The sequence below is a fragment of the Micropterus salmoides genome, unplaced genomic scaffold, assembly GCF_014851395.1.
Source record: "Micropterus salmoides isolate LMB-PRFRI ecotype aquatic unplaced genomic scaffold, ASM1485139v1 Ms_hic_scaffold_1, whole genome shotgun sequence".
Taxonomy (NCBI): domain Eukaryota; kingdom Metazoa; phylum Chordata; class Actinopteri; order Centrarchiformes; family Centrarchidae; genus Micropterus; species Micropterus salmoides.
This window is the reverse complement of record NW_024040040.1, coordinates 9,253,590-9,270,853: the sequence shown is the minus strand read 5'-3', so window position 1 is coordinate 9,270,853 and position 17,264 is coordinate 9,253,590. Positions and strand designations below refer to the sequence as shown.

At 41.8% G+C, this 17,264-nt stretch overlaps 1 protein-coding gene across 1 annotated transcript in view; it reads left to right on the top strand.

Annotated features, from left to right (window-relative positions):
* Positions 1 to 17,264, top strand: part of LOC119901502 (vang-like protein 1) — a 63,359-nt gene that overhangs the window by 30,687 nt on the left and 15,408 nt on the right. The window contains 2 exon segments of the mRNA XM_038717092.1: positions 14,365 to 14,796; positions 15,373 to 15,548. Of these exon segments, the coding sequence (XP_038573020.1) occupies positions 14,365 to 14,796; positions 15,373 to 15,548 (608 nt within the window).

Below are 17,264 nucleotides of genomic sequence, written 5' to 3'. Positions count from 1 at the left end.
GCTCCAGGCTGTGTGCTAATGTGTGAATGTGAAAAGTAAAGTGTTCGGCAGTAAAATCTTTAGGTGGGGACGAGTGGTATCACTCATGGACATTCTGCAGGTGGACTGGCAATATATCATTTGAGTAATTAGGTCAGTTTTTCCTGCTGTTTTTGTTGTACGAAACTGGATATTGGAGTGGATAGTGAGAGGTGAATAGGAGCGGATCAGGTCGATATAGCATGTCAGCTTTGCAGCTTAGGAGTGTGATGTAGGGTGGCATTGTATGAGGTGTCAAATATGTGAAATGTGATATGTTTAAACCATAAAGCATTCTTCAGGAATTAGCACCTTCCTGTCCCAAGAAATGGAAAGAGAAAGTGGAGCTGGGTTTATTTTTGGATGTTTATGTGCTCTTTAGAGAAGGTGTCATGTGTGATTTGCATTGTCGGATCAGTAAGGTGCAGTCACTGGTGTTTGATCTTGTACTGTATTTTTGCAGAGATCAGATCATGTGCCTTTTTCTTTTATCCAAATTCTGTCATCCCTCCTCTATCTGTTCTTACCACTAACATACTGATTTAGTGGTAACCACAGGAAGGAGATCCCAAACATGAACGCAGTGAAGTGGCAGTAAAAGAAAACCATTGTCGTGTTTTAACTGTGGCATCTGATAAGTTAATCAAAATGCCGAACTAGCCCGTTCCCCGAAGTTGCACCCTCAACCTCCCGCAGTTCCACCCTCCCTACAGCTTCATCCAACCCAATTAAACTCAGCTGCTTTGTGATCTCAGCTGCTCGCTTACTTGAGCCGGACCTCGGTATGGTAACAGCAGCACCGCTCTTGGTAGACCCCAGCGCAGGTAGCTCCGTCGCCCCGGACTCTGTGGGGCGCACAGGCAGCCATGTCGGGCTCTTGGAAGAGGCAGAGCGCTTGCGTTCATGTTTGGGATCTCCTTCCTGTGGTGAGTGCTTCCTGGCTCAGTCTTCTGTGAGACAGAATCCCGCGGAGCTTCACGGTTATCCCCGGTGCTTTGTGTGTTTGTCAGTGCTTGTCGTAAGCTGCGAGCCACGGCAAGGCTGCAAGCTCTGTGGGTGGGCAAAGCAGGAGAGAGAGAGAGAGAGAGAAAGTCTTAACACTTTTCCATGGTAAATTTTTTTTTTGGGGGAGTAGATTTTTTTTTTTAGGCAATGCCTGTGCCTCATTAGTGAGTCGACAGTGGAGAGGTGAAGAGGAGAGAGAGATTTAGAATGACGTGAACCAAACGGACACGAACAGGGGACGTTGGGGTTCAAGGTCATTGCCTTTACCACTAGGCCACTGGAGAAGTTTATTAGCACCTGGAGATGAACCTTGTGGCTAAAGACTTGAGGTAAGGTCAGCACAGTTAAAGACTTCTTCCCAGGTTTCTGGCTTTGCTTTAGTATTTTACATCTATTTTCATTATTTAAAGCTATTGTAGACAGTAGTGATATCCTGAATGACATTGTAATTTTTAAAAAAGATCACTTGTCATCATAGCAAAATGGCCCAGCAAAATGTATCTCTGCGCCTTTATGAAAAATGTGATACTAGAGGCTTGGTGACGTAGCAGCTACTTGCAGGGCTTGTTGGATAACTGCTGTAACTGGTGAGCTAACTGTTAACACACTTGTCAGCCAGGAACACAATAGCTGCCCAGGACAAAATCTCTCAGAGCTAACTGTTTAGTTAGCTTGTTGGCTTGGTCGCCAAAAGGGACAATAAGTTGATATTTTTAGTTTATTCAAAAGTCATATTTGTACCATTGACTCCTTTCTCATAACTGTCTGCAAAGCATTCCCCTTTTGAGGAGCAGTTGTTACTCTGAAAGAGGAGGTTAAATCATAGCTAATAAGCTGTGATAGATGCCTCTGTTTTGCTCTCTCCGGCTCACTGTTCCTTCAGAGGTCGGCACTGTAGAGATTGCATGCTATTGGTCAAAGGTGCAAATTTGCTATTAAATTAAATATTGTCTAGAAATCCCGTGAAAAGATAGCCCACCTCTGAATAGTAAGTATTTATTCTCTAAACCTTAATAACTAGTAGTAACTAAACTAAATAGTACATTTGTTAGGGGCTATTTTCAGATGTGGATCTAGTGAGTATTTGTGGCAGTGTATGTGGGATTGAGTCAGAATAAAAATAAACTACAGTGTGTGTGTGTGTTCATGTTGATGAAGGAACATGTCACCCAATGCAACAGTGAGGCTCACTGATGTGTTTTTTGTAGTTTTTGGAGAACAATGGAGCTCCACGGCACAGAGGAAGAAGCTATATGAGGCTTTGAAACACAATAATACTTGGGTCTTTTATTAGCATTTGTTGACAATAAGAAAAATATTAAACATCACAGAACTTTATTATTTTAAGACACACCGTCAGGTCATTGTGTTCTACTGTAGATCAGTTGGTTGGATGAGCAGGTTTTGTCTTACCTTCCCGTCATGCAAACATACACGCACATTAACACACATACAGCCTTGCCAGTAGCAGCACGGCGACACCACAGTGCTCACTGGGCCAGAAGCAATGGACAGAGAGTGGCGCTGAGGCAAGAGAAGAGCAAAGAATTAGAGAGGATGCCTTGAGGGAAAGACTGACAAAAAGGGAAGAGAGAGAGAGAGTAAGGAGGAGGATGGGAGAAACGCTTTTGGAGTATAGTGGTGGCACCTAATTTGTGTGTTATTTTGTTTACTCTCCTCTCTCGACTTAGATGTTTACTTATTGTACTCCTACACCCCTCCCTCTCCATCTATCCATCCATCCTTTTATCCCCCCCTCCATCCCTGCTGCTGTCAGGACATCCCATGTGATCATCTCCCTCTCACTCTTCTTTCTCATCCCTATTCGCCGCGCTCCCTTGCTCTCTGCTTGTCTCCGTAAAGCCCCTTACATTATGTGGCAAGTGAGCGCACAGTCCCATACAATGCCTCCTGAGGCATGATGGGAGAGATTTCTATATAAAGACTGATAAAGCAGGGCTGGGCTGCAGATCAGGAGAGAGTCAGTGAGGTCAAACACACACTGTGGGATGGATCAGGGGATGGAAAGCTGTGCCTGAGTACAGAGACGATGTTTGCTCGAGCTGGACTGAGGTAAATCTTGGCAGTTGAGCACTTTGGGATGCAGTCGCCAACGGTGATGGAGGCGGGAGATGAAGTGTTGCAGGTGCTTGAGGATTGCGAGGCTCTAGAGGAGATAAAGGAGGTGATTGTCACCACCACAGAAGAAAACTCTAATTCTAACTCGCCTCCAGTGGCCAGCTGTGGAGCAGGGACTAAACCAAGCCAGGTAAGACAAAGGGGTCCAACTGGCTAACATCAGAAACGATGCTTCAGTTACGTGGTGGAACTGCAAAATGTCTTCTTCTGCATACAACAAGTGGGGATGCTCACCGTTGCTGTATGTCCAGTTCTTATAGAAATGGTTTGCATGGCCCAGGATGGAGGCCTGGTCAGGCTCAAATGCTGCTTTATATGGTTATAGCTGTACAATATAGAATATGTGTGTGTGCATGTTGGCGCTTCTGAGTTTTCTGTGCGTGTTTGTGCTGTAACATTAAATCTGTTTGTAAATGCTGATGATGTGGAAAGGAGACCCTAGTGTCACTCCTCTGAACAAATCTACATCTGAAATGTGTGTACTTTATTTAAATGAGGTACTCAGACATATATACATTCGCCCTTTCCAGTTATGCCATATTTAAGCAGTTAAGTTACTTGTTCTGTCATTTGTTTCAATGTAAATTCCCCAGTTTTCTGTCAAAAATATTTTTCTTCTCAAAATATAGTTCTTCTTTCCCATTGAACTAATATCCTGAACAGTAATTGCAGGGCGGAGAAAAACATCTACAGGAGCTGGATAAAAAAAGAAACGGAAGGCAAGAATCAAACAAATATCTGCACACAGTAGCTCCCAGCTATTTTAATTTAATTGAGCAACATTTCGATACAACAGAGCTCTTCGTCAGTCATAGTCAAAACAGTAATGAACAGTAATTAAGCCACTTTCTTTCCCTGAAGGATCAGTTTTGATACCAAGTTCCTGTTGAAGCTTGGGATGTTTTATACGTAAGTAAAATTGTATCAGGTGTCCGTCTCCTTCCTGTATAGCTTCCTCAGTGTTTCCTACGGGTGTCACAGCACAGTTGTTTGGAGCAGTGTCTCCCACAGTGTCTTTAAGTGTTGCATTTACATTGTCCCAGAAAGGCTTGAAAACACGAGTGTGGTTGGCCTCCAGGACACCACTAAGCCTCAAACATATTTGTTGGGTTGTTAGCTGTCTGCATTTGATCTGGGTTGCTATGGAGAGATTTCGGCTTTATCTAAGTGTGAGTGGCGATACATTGATTTACAGATATGTTGTACCATTCTTGGTCTTATTCGTCCATTTTTTTCAGTTTGCCATTGTAGTCTGTGTTTTCTAGAAGGCTGGCATTTTATCTTGGTGACATATCAGGTCCGCTTTATCTTTCCTCAATCAAGCACATGAGTGCATAGTTATCAGACAGCTAAAAATTAATATGTGCACTAAAGTAGAACGAGAGAATTTCTTTCCTGCTTGAGTTGGCTTTTTTTTTTTTTGGTTCAATATGAGCTAATTTCCTATTATTGTATCCCTTTTTGACAGAATCTTTGTCATTGTTACATGTACAACGAAATTAGATACAATCCAATCAGTGCAACATCAGTAAAGTGCAAACAGGTGTATAAATATAAAAGAGCCTCTAAAAGTAGCTATAAAAATATATAATTTCACATTAATTGCTACTGGAGCTGCAACAATTAGTTGATTCATTAGATAAATAGAAAAGTTGACTGAAAGATAATCGATTAATCATTAAGACACTGGATGCGTCCAGGTTCATAAATGTGAGAATTTGCTGCTTATATTGGTCTTACAATATAGTAAATTAAATTGTGGTTTGGACAAAACAAGACATTTGATAACGTTACCCTTTTTCAATGTTTTCTGATGTTTTATAGGCCAAACAATAAATCAATTAATGGAGAAAATAATCTGCAGAATGAATAAATAAATACATTTAAGAAACAAATAAAGTCAGTTGCAGACATTTTTAAAAAGTGCTCCCACACTTTAAGTAAGTCAATTGTTCAGTGTGTCTTAATCTTCACACACACAAAGAACTTGGCTACTGAAGATCATTTTAAGTGTAACAGTACAATGTTTGATAAGTACAGGTCCAGGTTTCTGCATCATGTCTCACTGTATTACTACATAAATGGTACACCACATTCTGTGTTATGATAAATTGAAAGTTCTGTATTCCCCTCATGGTTACCTGACATTTCTGTGAATAATCCAATTCAACCATAGTGCAATTTACCTCTTTGTTTAGTGCTGCTCAGCTGTCAGTCTCCCATTGTCTCACAGTCACTCCTCCATCCTGCGAATTAGTCAAGGGAACTTTTTTAAGTGCTTCCCTTCCATGTCCTGGCAAGTCCTTGGCAGCTTCGCACGCTGTCCACAGTTTGAAGAAAGGTGGTTTGAAATGGCTCTTTGGGAATGCATGTTGCTATATTTTACACACACACACACACACACACACACACACACACACACACACACACACACACACACACACACACACCTTGCCTCCCTGGAGTGAGTAGAGTGCACTTGTTCCTGCACTGCACGAGGGGCTTTGTTTGCAGCCCACTTATGGCGGACCGACAGAAAACAGGCTTTTAGTGGTCATTTGATTTACTGTGAGAACAATAGCTGTTATTTATACTCAGGTGGGGAAAGAGTGCAGAAAATACTCTGTTGAAAGCTTTTTAAATGCACCCTGCTTGACATAGCATGTTAGCATACGTAGCCATTGTGCTAAATATACCTGCACACCCATGTAAACAAACACAGTGTTGTCTGTGCATCTTTCACTATGCTACCAGACCAGTAATTTATTTACTGCTCAGCTATTTGTGTTTTTCAGTGGACAGAAATTAGGTTTAGGGTTCAGGTCATTAGTGAGCTGGCTGACTGCATGGCTCAGTATTGTTTTGTGATAAACCACTGGAAGGCTTATGAAATGTATAACAAAATATGCTGCTTTCGAAAATGAGTAATTTCACCTAGGACCAGAATAGAATATTGTAAGCAGCTGTGTGTTTTTTTTGGCTGGACTATGAAATAATTCATCATCCAAAAACACCCTAAAGGCCTTTTGAGCGAGGGCCCATTACATCAGGAAATCCCGCCAATCCGAAAAGGCATGCACGTAATGCAATATGATGCTTCCAAACAAGTGCCTGTGTGCAGTTCAGATGTCGTGCTGGATGTGTTTAAAACTCCGCAGCTACTGTATCGTATTGCAGCACTTACTTTGCAGCCTCGCCAACATTTCATCAAAGAAATACTTTGATGGCACATTCTGCGTCTTATCAAACTGCTCTCACCATGCTTTTGAAACTGCTCAACCGTTTTTAATGATGCCGTGTCGTTTGCTGGGTGGGTGTGATGGAGAATGTGATTTTTCTTGAGTTGGCTGCACATGTTCCTGTTATGGACTCTCGCCTTAGTTCTAGATTACTGCTCTTTTTAGAAACAATCATTTTTCTTTGCTTGGGTTTCCTGGCTATACATACTTGTTATGCTCTCTTTAGTTTTGGTCTTGCAGGTGGCTGAACAAATTGCCCGTCTTTCCCTTTGAAGCAGTGCCCAAATGTTAAGAAGGTGTGTTACTGCTTGCTAACTGCCACTTATTAAAGGAATAGTTTTGGGAAATACACTTGTTCTTTTTCTTGCCCAGCGTAAGATGAGGAGATTGATACCACTCTCACCAGGATACAGTTAGCTAATAGTTACATAAAAGAAAGTAAGTTACGACTTAGGGTAACGACTTCATAGGTGAAAGATTTAATACACACACAACTAATAACTACTTGACACAAATGAACAGATAAATGTAGCCATGAATGTTATGAATACAGCGAGGAACAGTTGCTACTTGACTGAGGACCAGTGTGATCGAATTAATGGATAACTTTGGCATTGATCAGTGAAATCACCTCAATTTACTGTTCAGCAACTGAGAGGTTATTTGAGAAGCTTGACAGAAATATTTAGATTCCACATTGTGAGTATTGAGGGGAGACCCTTCTTGATGTAACACTAAATTATCTTTAGTTATAGCGTCTAGTATCAACCCCAGTATCAGGAATGTTATTTAGTTTCATCTGGTGGGTTCAGGTCGGCAGGTTTCGGTGGATGGGAGGAGGGAGGTGCCAGTTGGTTCTCCTGTGTGGGCTGCTACAGCATGTTTGGATGCCTGGTCCCACATGCAGTTTGCCTGCTGATTTCTTCTTGTGCGCCTCTTGTGGGCTTGAATCGGTTGTCTCTCTCAGAATGCGGCTCACATCTTGCATCACTTGGCTGGGTGTGCTGGAGTCTCGGTGGCTTTCAGAGTTTAGTAAGCTCAACGTTTGTTCAAGTTCTAACCTTTGTTCACACAAGGAGCAGGTTTCTTGCAGAAAGGCTCTTTCATTCAGAGTGGAGCTGGGCTCTGGACAGAGGGCCCGCAGGCTGCTGGGAGACGCAGAGCTTTTGGTTAAGGGGATTGGTTAAGGGTAAGTATTGAAGAGAAGAGCCTAAGGCAAGAGGCTTCCTGTTGTATCTGTGATCTTCTGTAAAAAGGGGGGATGGCGATGTGATGTCATCAGCCTGAAACTGTACTCCACCCACCCCAGGTCTATTCTGTGTAAATTATTTTCTTGTCGTAATTTCTTTCCTAAATAAATAATAAAGTTTGGTACCAGTTTTATTCTTCCATGTTTGAAGGCTTGGCATCATCAGTTGCTGAAAGACACTTAACACATATTGTATGAATAACAGAAGTCATCCTTATGAGTTACATCTGTTATTATTCATATAAAGTATGTCCCTAAATATATGCATACCTTTTTACCTTTCTTTAACTTATAGCAGAGAAAGTAAAATAAAATCATTCAAATGTCATTATTTATACATTTCCGTCACTCTGTACCAGCAGGCATATGTCTCTTACTGAGTTCACATGGTGTGATTTTGGTTCACATGCTGGGATAAGGATAAGGAAGGATATCAGACCTGCAGGATCCTGGTCAAAAAACAGAGGAATTGTCACTTAACTTCCCTTGATGTCATCTCTTGAGTTTGTTTATGCTCAAAAGAAATAAGTGAATACAGGATGTGGAAGACGGCAGTTTTACATTTGAGCTCTCACAAAGCTTGTTTACGACTCTGAGGCCAGGGAAACGAGCAGTTTAGAAGAGGGCACCAGTTTTCTGGGGAATATCCTAATCATTTTTCCGTCATTATGCTGAGCCAAGCTAACCATCTCGGTTCATAGTTAAGACAGATATGAGCATCGGTTTATTATTTTAGTCATACTCGCTAGTTTGCCAAGATAAACAGCCAGTTTTAGCGAGTCATAAAATTGTACTCTGCCCTCCTACATCTCCTACGTAATATCCATCCGTCGTCCTCACTCCCTTCTTCTTTTCTCTCCTCTTATTTGGTGGTATGTGAGAGAACGTCATGTCGGATGTTTCCGTTATTCAGCTGTTTAGTTTCCACCGGAATGCCTCTGCTCCTCCAGGAGCAGAGTAGTGCTTGTAAAACTTGTCTTTGTTGAATAAATCACTGCGGACGTAGGACAAGAGCGGACGTGACAGGTGTTCAGCTGCAGTGTGTTTATTCATGACACTTATGTACTATGTGAGCAGAGGATTTCACGTTGGTTCATCCGTGCAGAAATCATTTCTGGCCCTTGAACTGCCACTGCCCTTACTTTCCCTCCCTCTCTGGATCAATCCCTCACCTCCATTTAATTGGCTGTCTTGTTATCGAATATTTCTGTCATACTCTTGCCCTTTTTTCTTTTCCTCTTTGTTCCCTCTCACTTCGCTGTTCCTCTCCGTTTCACCTACTTTCATGTGATGAATGGGACTGGGCCTGCTGCAAGGCTGCTGGTACTGAATCGAATCAGCCTGTGATACCGTGAGGAAATAAGGGTCACTAGTTTCTATTTTTAGTCATACCAGCAGAGAGGAAGCCCCGGTACAGTAGTAAGGATCCAACAACAATGCCCCACATTTCATTAGCGTTGAGCCAGAGTGAGTGTAACATACAGGAGGACTTGTTGAAACCTTGAAGATGAGCATAGTAGACATACCTTCTCACCAGTTGTTTCATATTAAAATATTTGAAACACCAGGTAACGCTCTGTTAATGTACTGTTAACAGATGTTCCGTTAATGTTCTGTTAATCTTACTTACTTGTAGAGCAACTGAAAATCGATGAATCATCTAAGGCTGGTCTCCAAACCACGTTTTGTCAAGAAAACACGTGAAATGTGAACCTACACACGAAACAGCTGTTGTTTGTTATTATGAAGATACCAATTATAAAGACAAAGTATATGGGTGAAAGGATGGATTAGCACACGCAGGTAGCAGGGATCTGGGGTCTGAGCTACAGAGAGAGCTGGAGGTGAGTAAAAAGAGTTTTACGATGAAAAAGTAGCTGCCTGCTCTCATTGGCTGGATGCGGATGTTGACCGACTCTTCCAGATATTTGGCATGCTAGATATCTGGCTGGCGTTGGGGAGTCGTTTTGATGTGTTGTTGAGTAGTTCACACATAACAACTGGCGACTGCAGTTTGACCGCTGATTTATCCCTGATCACAGCCTGACTGTCGCCGAGCTCTCCAAGCGGCAAATCGGGCTTAAAATCGTGTGGCGTGAACTAGACTTTAGTCATTTTTTAAGCAAACATGCTAACAATTCCCTCGTTCCACCTCCTCAATTGTGAGGATTTTTTGAATGTGATAGTAAAGTTAATATATTTGGGTTTTGGACTGTTGGTTGGATAAAACAAGCAAGAGTCTGAGAAATTATGGGGGCAATTTTCTCAATGGACCTGAATGATTAATTAAGAAAATAATCGGTAGATTAATCTACAATGGAAATAATTGTTAGTTGCAGCCCTACTCACTAAACAGGTGTGTGTCAAGAATACATTTATGCAGCTTATTATCTCAGTAAATGGGTTAATTGGTTGGTCTGTAGAATATCAACAAATAGCAAAGAAGTGCCCGAAACAAGTTCCCAGGCAACTTTATTCTTCAAATATAATGTTTTGTCCGATCAACAGTACAAAACTCAAAGATATTCATTACTCTTCTCTCTCTGTTCACGTTTGAGAAGTTGGAACCTGTGGATTTTTGTTGACATGAACTGTCATTCAGTTGTCAAAATAGCTGCCATCTTTCTGCCGTTTCAGCTCTAGCTGCCACTTCCCTTAATTTAACCCTGATGTGTTGTTTGTAAGTCCTTTTCTGTTCGGCGCAGTGCTGAACATGTTGTGCAAATGGTGGTAGAGTTTTTAAGAGTCCTTAAGAAGCGTGTGATTCAGAGGTATGAAACGAGGGCAACGAGTGATGAGTGAAGTCACGAGAAGCTGTGACTCATGTCCCCCCTGGGTTTTCTCTAGGTACACTGTGCTCGGAGAGACACAACTAATTCCTATTGATTTCCTTTCTCACACACACACACACACACACACACACACACACACACACACACACACACACACACACACACACACACACACACACACTCTTGTCTTCTCCAGCTGGACGGTGATCAGACAGAATTAACACTTGAGAATCTGTCAGTTAAGCAGGAAAGAAAGGTATTTGATGCTACATGGATGCCATATTTATTCTCATTCAGACACCAAAAAATATTTAAAAATTAAATATTTTAAAAAATGTAATTAGGAGACATTAAATCATTACTGCTTGTAAAGAGGACTTCACACTTTGTTTAAAAAAAAAAAGTCTCCAGTGCTGCTGTGTAATCGCTTAGGTATGCTACTTGTCATCCCTGATGATTTGTGAATCTCCATGTAACTGAGGCTTGTGGCTCGCCGTATGTGGAGCACTTATCTCTGCTAATACAAAAAGAATATAATGAGGTTTTGCTTACTTGTGTTCTCTGTAGGGGATAATTGCTTCATGTGAGTAAAAAGCCTGTTGCATGAGTCTCTGTGGAGAGGCTGAGGCCCTCTTCAGTCTGCCTCTCTCATTATTAATGAAGTGGCTTTCACTGTTCTGTTTTGAAAACAATCTCCACTCCAATTGACTGGACTGAAATACACAGACTATTCTTTCAGATACAATTAAACTCCTCCAACTCTCAAGTTAAATACATAAACTTCTATTAAATTAAAAGTAAGTATGTATTACACACACACAGTTGTTGCATTTTTTACATTTTAAAGAAAAATCGTAAACGCTTCAGACCTCAGAGTGAGTGTTTCCCATTTCAGTGGCTAAATGACATCTGACTGCCAGTGTGGCTATGAGACGCACTGTTAACTATCGTGGTGCGCTGATGTCTGGAGCACATGATAGCCCTGTGTAGGCTACGAATGTGGATAGACATTTTTACAACAAGCCATCGTTGGTTGTACACCAGTGTGCTGTGTGTTACTTCTGTTCCTTATAGGCGTTACCCACAGTGATTCGAAACACGATGCAGAATAACACAGGGAGTCACATCAAAGATGGGAGCACTGTGCTCCCAAGTCAAAGCACCAGATATTATCTGCACCAATCAAATAACGGTACCAACTGTGTGATTTGGTACCAAAAATGCATCCCCTTCAGAAGACAAAATAAATAAATAAATAAATATAAATGTCGGCTTTTTGTTATTTACAGTTTTGACACGAGTCTAGTCAAACTTCAGGGAATTATATTCAGTTTTCTAAACAAATATGAATTTTGATTTCAGTTCCACTTTAATCTTGATATTGTCGTGCCTTAAATTTCTATTTTAGGGTTATTTACTTGCATGAATAGATAAGATGCAGACACTAGCACACCTAAATGTTAGAATGTCAGATGTAGTAACATCTTCACTCTTTGACCTTTTGAACCCAAATCATGCATTCCACCGTCTGGTTTACTGCTCATCAGAGAGGTCACTCGTGATGTTTGGCTCTTTTCTAGAGCACTGCAGACAGTGAGATGAGGATTTACGACCATATTGTCATGTCAAAGGTCAGATGAAACTGAGACAGTTTTGAGTGGTGGACCTCAGCAAAGAGACGTACACCAACAAGTCAGCAGTTAATATGTCGTCTCCCGTGAACCGTAGTGCTGCTATAAATAGAAAATGTTGCACCATGATTTTGTCTTCGCTATTAAATACTTGGAGCAATACTTGGATTATTTCCTGCAGTGGATTAATGCAGCTGTGATGTTGGTTTATGTGTTATAACAGGTTTAGACAGTGGCACAGAGGAATATACTATATCAGGTTTTGACTACATTGGAAATATTTATTATTGGGATTAATTCATTGTTGGTTTTTGTCTTTTTTGGGGGTGTTTGGCTTTTAGGGGGGAGTTATTGACGATAAGAAAAATATCACAAGCTTTATTCTGTAACAAAACCTAAATGCTGTAGGATAAAAACTGTGGAACAAACATGGGTTTTCCCCCTTTTTCTTCCCTCTCAGTATTTGTGTGTATTCAGTATTAATATTCTGTGTTGTAGTGAAAATTCTATTATTAGTATATGAGTATACTCAGTAGCTTCTTTTTAGCTTCAAAGACAGCCTGAACACACTGCCTGGATCCTCCCATTGTTCTGCTTCATCTTGTTTTCTGCTGTTTTAACCCCTGAGGCCTGTGGGATGTTCTCTTTTCCCAATGCACTATCCTCCTCCACCTCCCCCCAACCCCCCAGTAAAAGTGATCATAATGCATCTCCTCCATGATCTCTTCTCTGCCAGTGTGGGGCTAAAGTCATTGATAGAATACTTAAAATAGGATTAATAATATATTGTATTTTGCTAACCGTATCTTTGGGTGATGGGAATAAAAGCTATTGTTGATGTTGTAGCTGATGGCAGTTCATTATCTGTCTTTTTCTTGCTGGCAGGGGCAGCACTCTGCAATTCAGAGGGCCACGTTAGCAGCTTGTTATGACTACTGTGTAAAGAGTCCTTATCTTTTTTTTGTTCTAACGGCTCTGCTCCGACACCGCTGACCTTCATTATCTGCGGATGCAGTCGGACTCCGACGTCAGCGTGTCGCGCAGTTGGCAGCTCGCTCTGTTTACTTTTTCCACTTCCCATCTTCTATTCCTTTCTTTGTCACGTGCTTGGAAATAACCTCACTCGCTTTTGTTGAGATGACATTTCAGTCAAAAGGGGAAAAAACGTGTGTTATAATGCAACTCCACCTGAGGAGTCCCAGCTATAGGAAAATGTCACATTAAAGGGAATCCGCTCCGATGGAGCACAGTGAGATACCAAACATTAATCCAGGAGCAGAGTGCAGATAAAAGCTTTCTCTCCTAATACTTCAAATCCTCTGATACCATCTCTCACATTTTCCCCTTGAGCAAAGTAGCTTTATTGGGCCCAAACCCCATTCACTGGGTGCATCTCAACTCCCTTAAATATTTTCCTGTGCTTAGTCCCTATGATTGAAGACGTGAGAAACCCCTTTTTAGTAGAATGAGACATCGTTACTTCTCAGACATCATCTGAATGATCGTCACTTTCTTATGATGTTGTGAATGGATCAGCTGTCTGTTGGCGTCAACATCACTGCAGCATCTTTTGTTGCCTTGGAGTGTGTATTTGCTCAGATAATGTAATGTCCAAATGATAATAAAAGCGCTCAGTTACCACAGCCAGCACTTTTTTTCCCCCTCCTTTATTGATGTCCTCTCACATGACAAACAGAACGTGAATTGGTTTGTGCATGTTACACATTAACATGAACCGTTTGACAAGAATCCACACAAACTGTGTTCTGTGTTTACTGTATTCTGTGCTCAGATCTGTTGTTCAAAATGGACTTTACTGCTCAGACACTAAATGTGTATGAACCATTTTTACTGGAAGCAATGTTTTCTTTATTTATGATGAATTATTTGCGCATACATATATTGATATTTGGTATGTAAATTCAATTTGTGATAAACCAGTTTATGATTAAAATGTAAATCCTGACACATGGTGCTCATTAGCGTCACGTGTGACTGAATGGAAATGGCATCTATAACGGGCTAATTAAATGTGTTTATTGCTGAGAGACAACAGGCTGTCCTCCTCGCCCTGAATATATTAATATTCTTAATACAGGTTAAATGGCAGATAATGATTATGAAATCTTTCTGGGGTTTTTTGACAGAGCAATTTTTTTAACAAACAAACTCGGAACAACATTGGACTCATTGTTGGCCAGGCATTTTCACAAACTGCAAGGAATTATAAAATAAGCGAATTGGGATGTACTTTGAATTCTTTTTCGTTTTCCTTTTCTTCATGTTTTCAGGATGACAACTGGGGCGAGACCACCACGGCCGTCACGGGCACATCAGAGCACAGCCTCTCTCAGGAGGACATCGTTCGCATCACCAAGGACCTGGAGGACAGCGTGGGGCTCGACTGCCGTCGTTACTTTACCCTGACCCTGGCCGTGATCATAGGCCTGCTGGTGTTCCTGACGCCGCTGGCCTTCCTGGTGCTCCCCCACCTCCTCTGGCCGGAGAAGCTGCAGAGTTGCGGCACGGCCTGCGAGGGCCTCTTCATCTCCGTGGCCTTCAAGCTGCTCATACTGCTGCTGGCCGTGTGGGCGCTCTTTTTCAGGCCGCCACGGGCCGGCCTACCGCGGGTCTTCGTATTCCGGGCGCTGCTCGCCGTTCTGGTGCTGCTTTTTGTCGTTTCCTATTGGCTGTTCTACGGAGTCAGAATACTCGACTCACAGGTGCGCAAAGAGAAGGATATGCTATAAATAAAAGGCCTGAAATATAATAGGTATTATTGCTTGTAAGTGCACACTGAAAGAATATATTTTCAAGTGAGTCTACAGATAAACACACACACACTGAAGCAAATGTTTCCAATAGCAGTGGGAGAGGTCTTGTAAATTGCAGACACATTCATTTTTAATGCCTTTAGGAGCTTAACAAAATTGCAGACAACAAAAACACAGATATTTGGTTTCCCCAGTGCTATGTGTTTACTGTGTGAGTCATAATTTAAAATCCCTTCTGGTCCCTCATTCAGAAGGCAAGTAGGAAAACACACACAGAAAAATAGGGGATCTAGAAAGCTTGCAATCCTTTGAAATGTATCTAAATATTCATATGCTCTACATCTTGTCTACATGTGTATGATCTCCTTTTTACCCCTGCAGGAATATGTTATGCTTGTTTTTGTTTATTTTCATAGGTTTACTGCTTTTGCATGTAGTCCATGTATTGTGTGTGTGTGTGTATACTGTACATGTATTTTCCTTTAAGAGGTGCATACTTCAAACTTCAAACTTGATTGCTTACAGGACGAGAACTACCAGGGCATCGTGCAGTACGCTGTGTCGCTGGTGGACGCTCTGCTCTTCATCCACTACCTGGCCATCGTCCTGCTGGAGCTCCGGCAGCTCCAGCCGTGCTTCTCTGTGTGCGTCACACGCTCCACGGATGGTGAGACTAGGCACTACAACTTGGGACACCTAAGGTGAGAAGCACAGTGGCTATTTCAAGTTGTAGGTGTTTTCTTTTTTAAGTTTGATGTTGTACCCTCGTGTACGTTCTAAAACCTATTGAAAACGTGGCCGTGATTTCTGTTAAATGGTTGGTCCTGTTAGGAAGCGTTGAAGGCTCTGTAATTTCAGCTGGGTAATGTAGTAACATTACTCAAACAGGCGTTAATAGTGCATTTGTTGGGGACTATTTTCAGTGGCGGATTAATACACATTTGGTGCTGTAGTGAGTATTTGGGGCTGCAGGACGATGTATATGTGATTAAGTCTAAACAAACTTTCCTGCGTGTGTTCATGGTAATGAAGGAACATGCTAGAGGTAGAGCGGCTTGGAGGTTGGAGGTTTGATCCCCGAGTCCTCCAGTCTGCATGACGAAGTGTCCTTGGGCAAGATACTGAACTCCAAATCGTTCGTGTGTGTGAACATGTTAGTTTCTGTTTTGGTGACATTAAGAAAAACATAGAACAATGACATATTTATCCTTAAATGTCTGGTGGCAGTCTGACTTTCACTCAACAGAGTCAGAGCTGTCTCAGCTTGCTACTGACAAGGTACTGAGAAGATTTATGGCTTCTAAATAAAACTGTCACCAGAAAATAATGTTGGCAAGAATTGTAAGACCTTGCTTTATCAGTAGGAGGAAGTGGGAAGTTCTCTTCTGTCATGGCTCCACTTTGTAATTTAGGCTGATATGACATGCAGGTGCAAATGTAGAGGGGAATCTTACATATTTGACAACTGTAGAGCAATCAGCGAAATTGTAAGACTGCTTTAATCATAGAGAGCAAGATAGCAGTAAATACCCAGTTGACCTCTGTGCATGTAGAGATTGAAGACAGATGGAGTAAGAGGAAGGGGACACGACAGGAGGTAAAGAGAGCTGGGTCGATGTAAGCGACCAGGGGACAGAGGGATGAAAGGGAGGGAAAACAGGACGTGTGGGCGAGATGAGGAAACGATACTGAAGAAACTGGGAAACCTGAAGTGAGAGACACGGGAAAGAAAGAGGGAAGTCACTGGTTACATACTCGGAAATGCAAGGAAGGAATTTATACAGGAAAGACTCAAGAAAGTCAAGAAAGTGAGAGAAGGAAAAGAGGGAGACTGAATGTTAAGCCAGAGATGGAAGACAATGCAAAGACAAAAAGACGCATCGACAAAGTGGCTCATAGCAGGAGGAAATCGTGCCAGGAGAAAAAAGGAGAAGGGTGGGGAAGACTTCAGAGAGGAAAGAGCTGCAGACAGAGGGTGGAGTACAGAGGGAAGACCCAGGGGACAGAGGCAGGGATAACGCTACGGGAGGCAGTGAAAGAGAGAATAGAGAACGAGGGATTAATAGTTAATGGGAGGGTAGCGTTGAAGAATCCTAAAGTGTATGTGGGAATGAAAGAAAGAGAAGGCATGTGTGTAGGAAAGAACATTTCAGACTAGACCAACCAGGTTTTTATGACCTTTGCGTCTCTGAGGGAAAACAGCAGGATCTCAGTTTTAGCCAAACACAGCAGCAGGTATCCTGTTGCTCCCTGGTATCAATACACAGCCCCCAGTCACACAGACACTTAAATATACAGGTAACTATAAAACAAGATGGATTTATAGACAGGATGGATGAAATGTTATCCTACATGTACTCTTAGGTTATATCTTTATGGAGTAGCTGTTGGGGGAGTTTTGCAGGTGGACTGTTTCA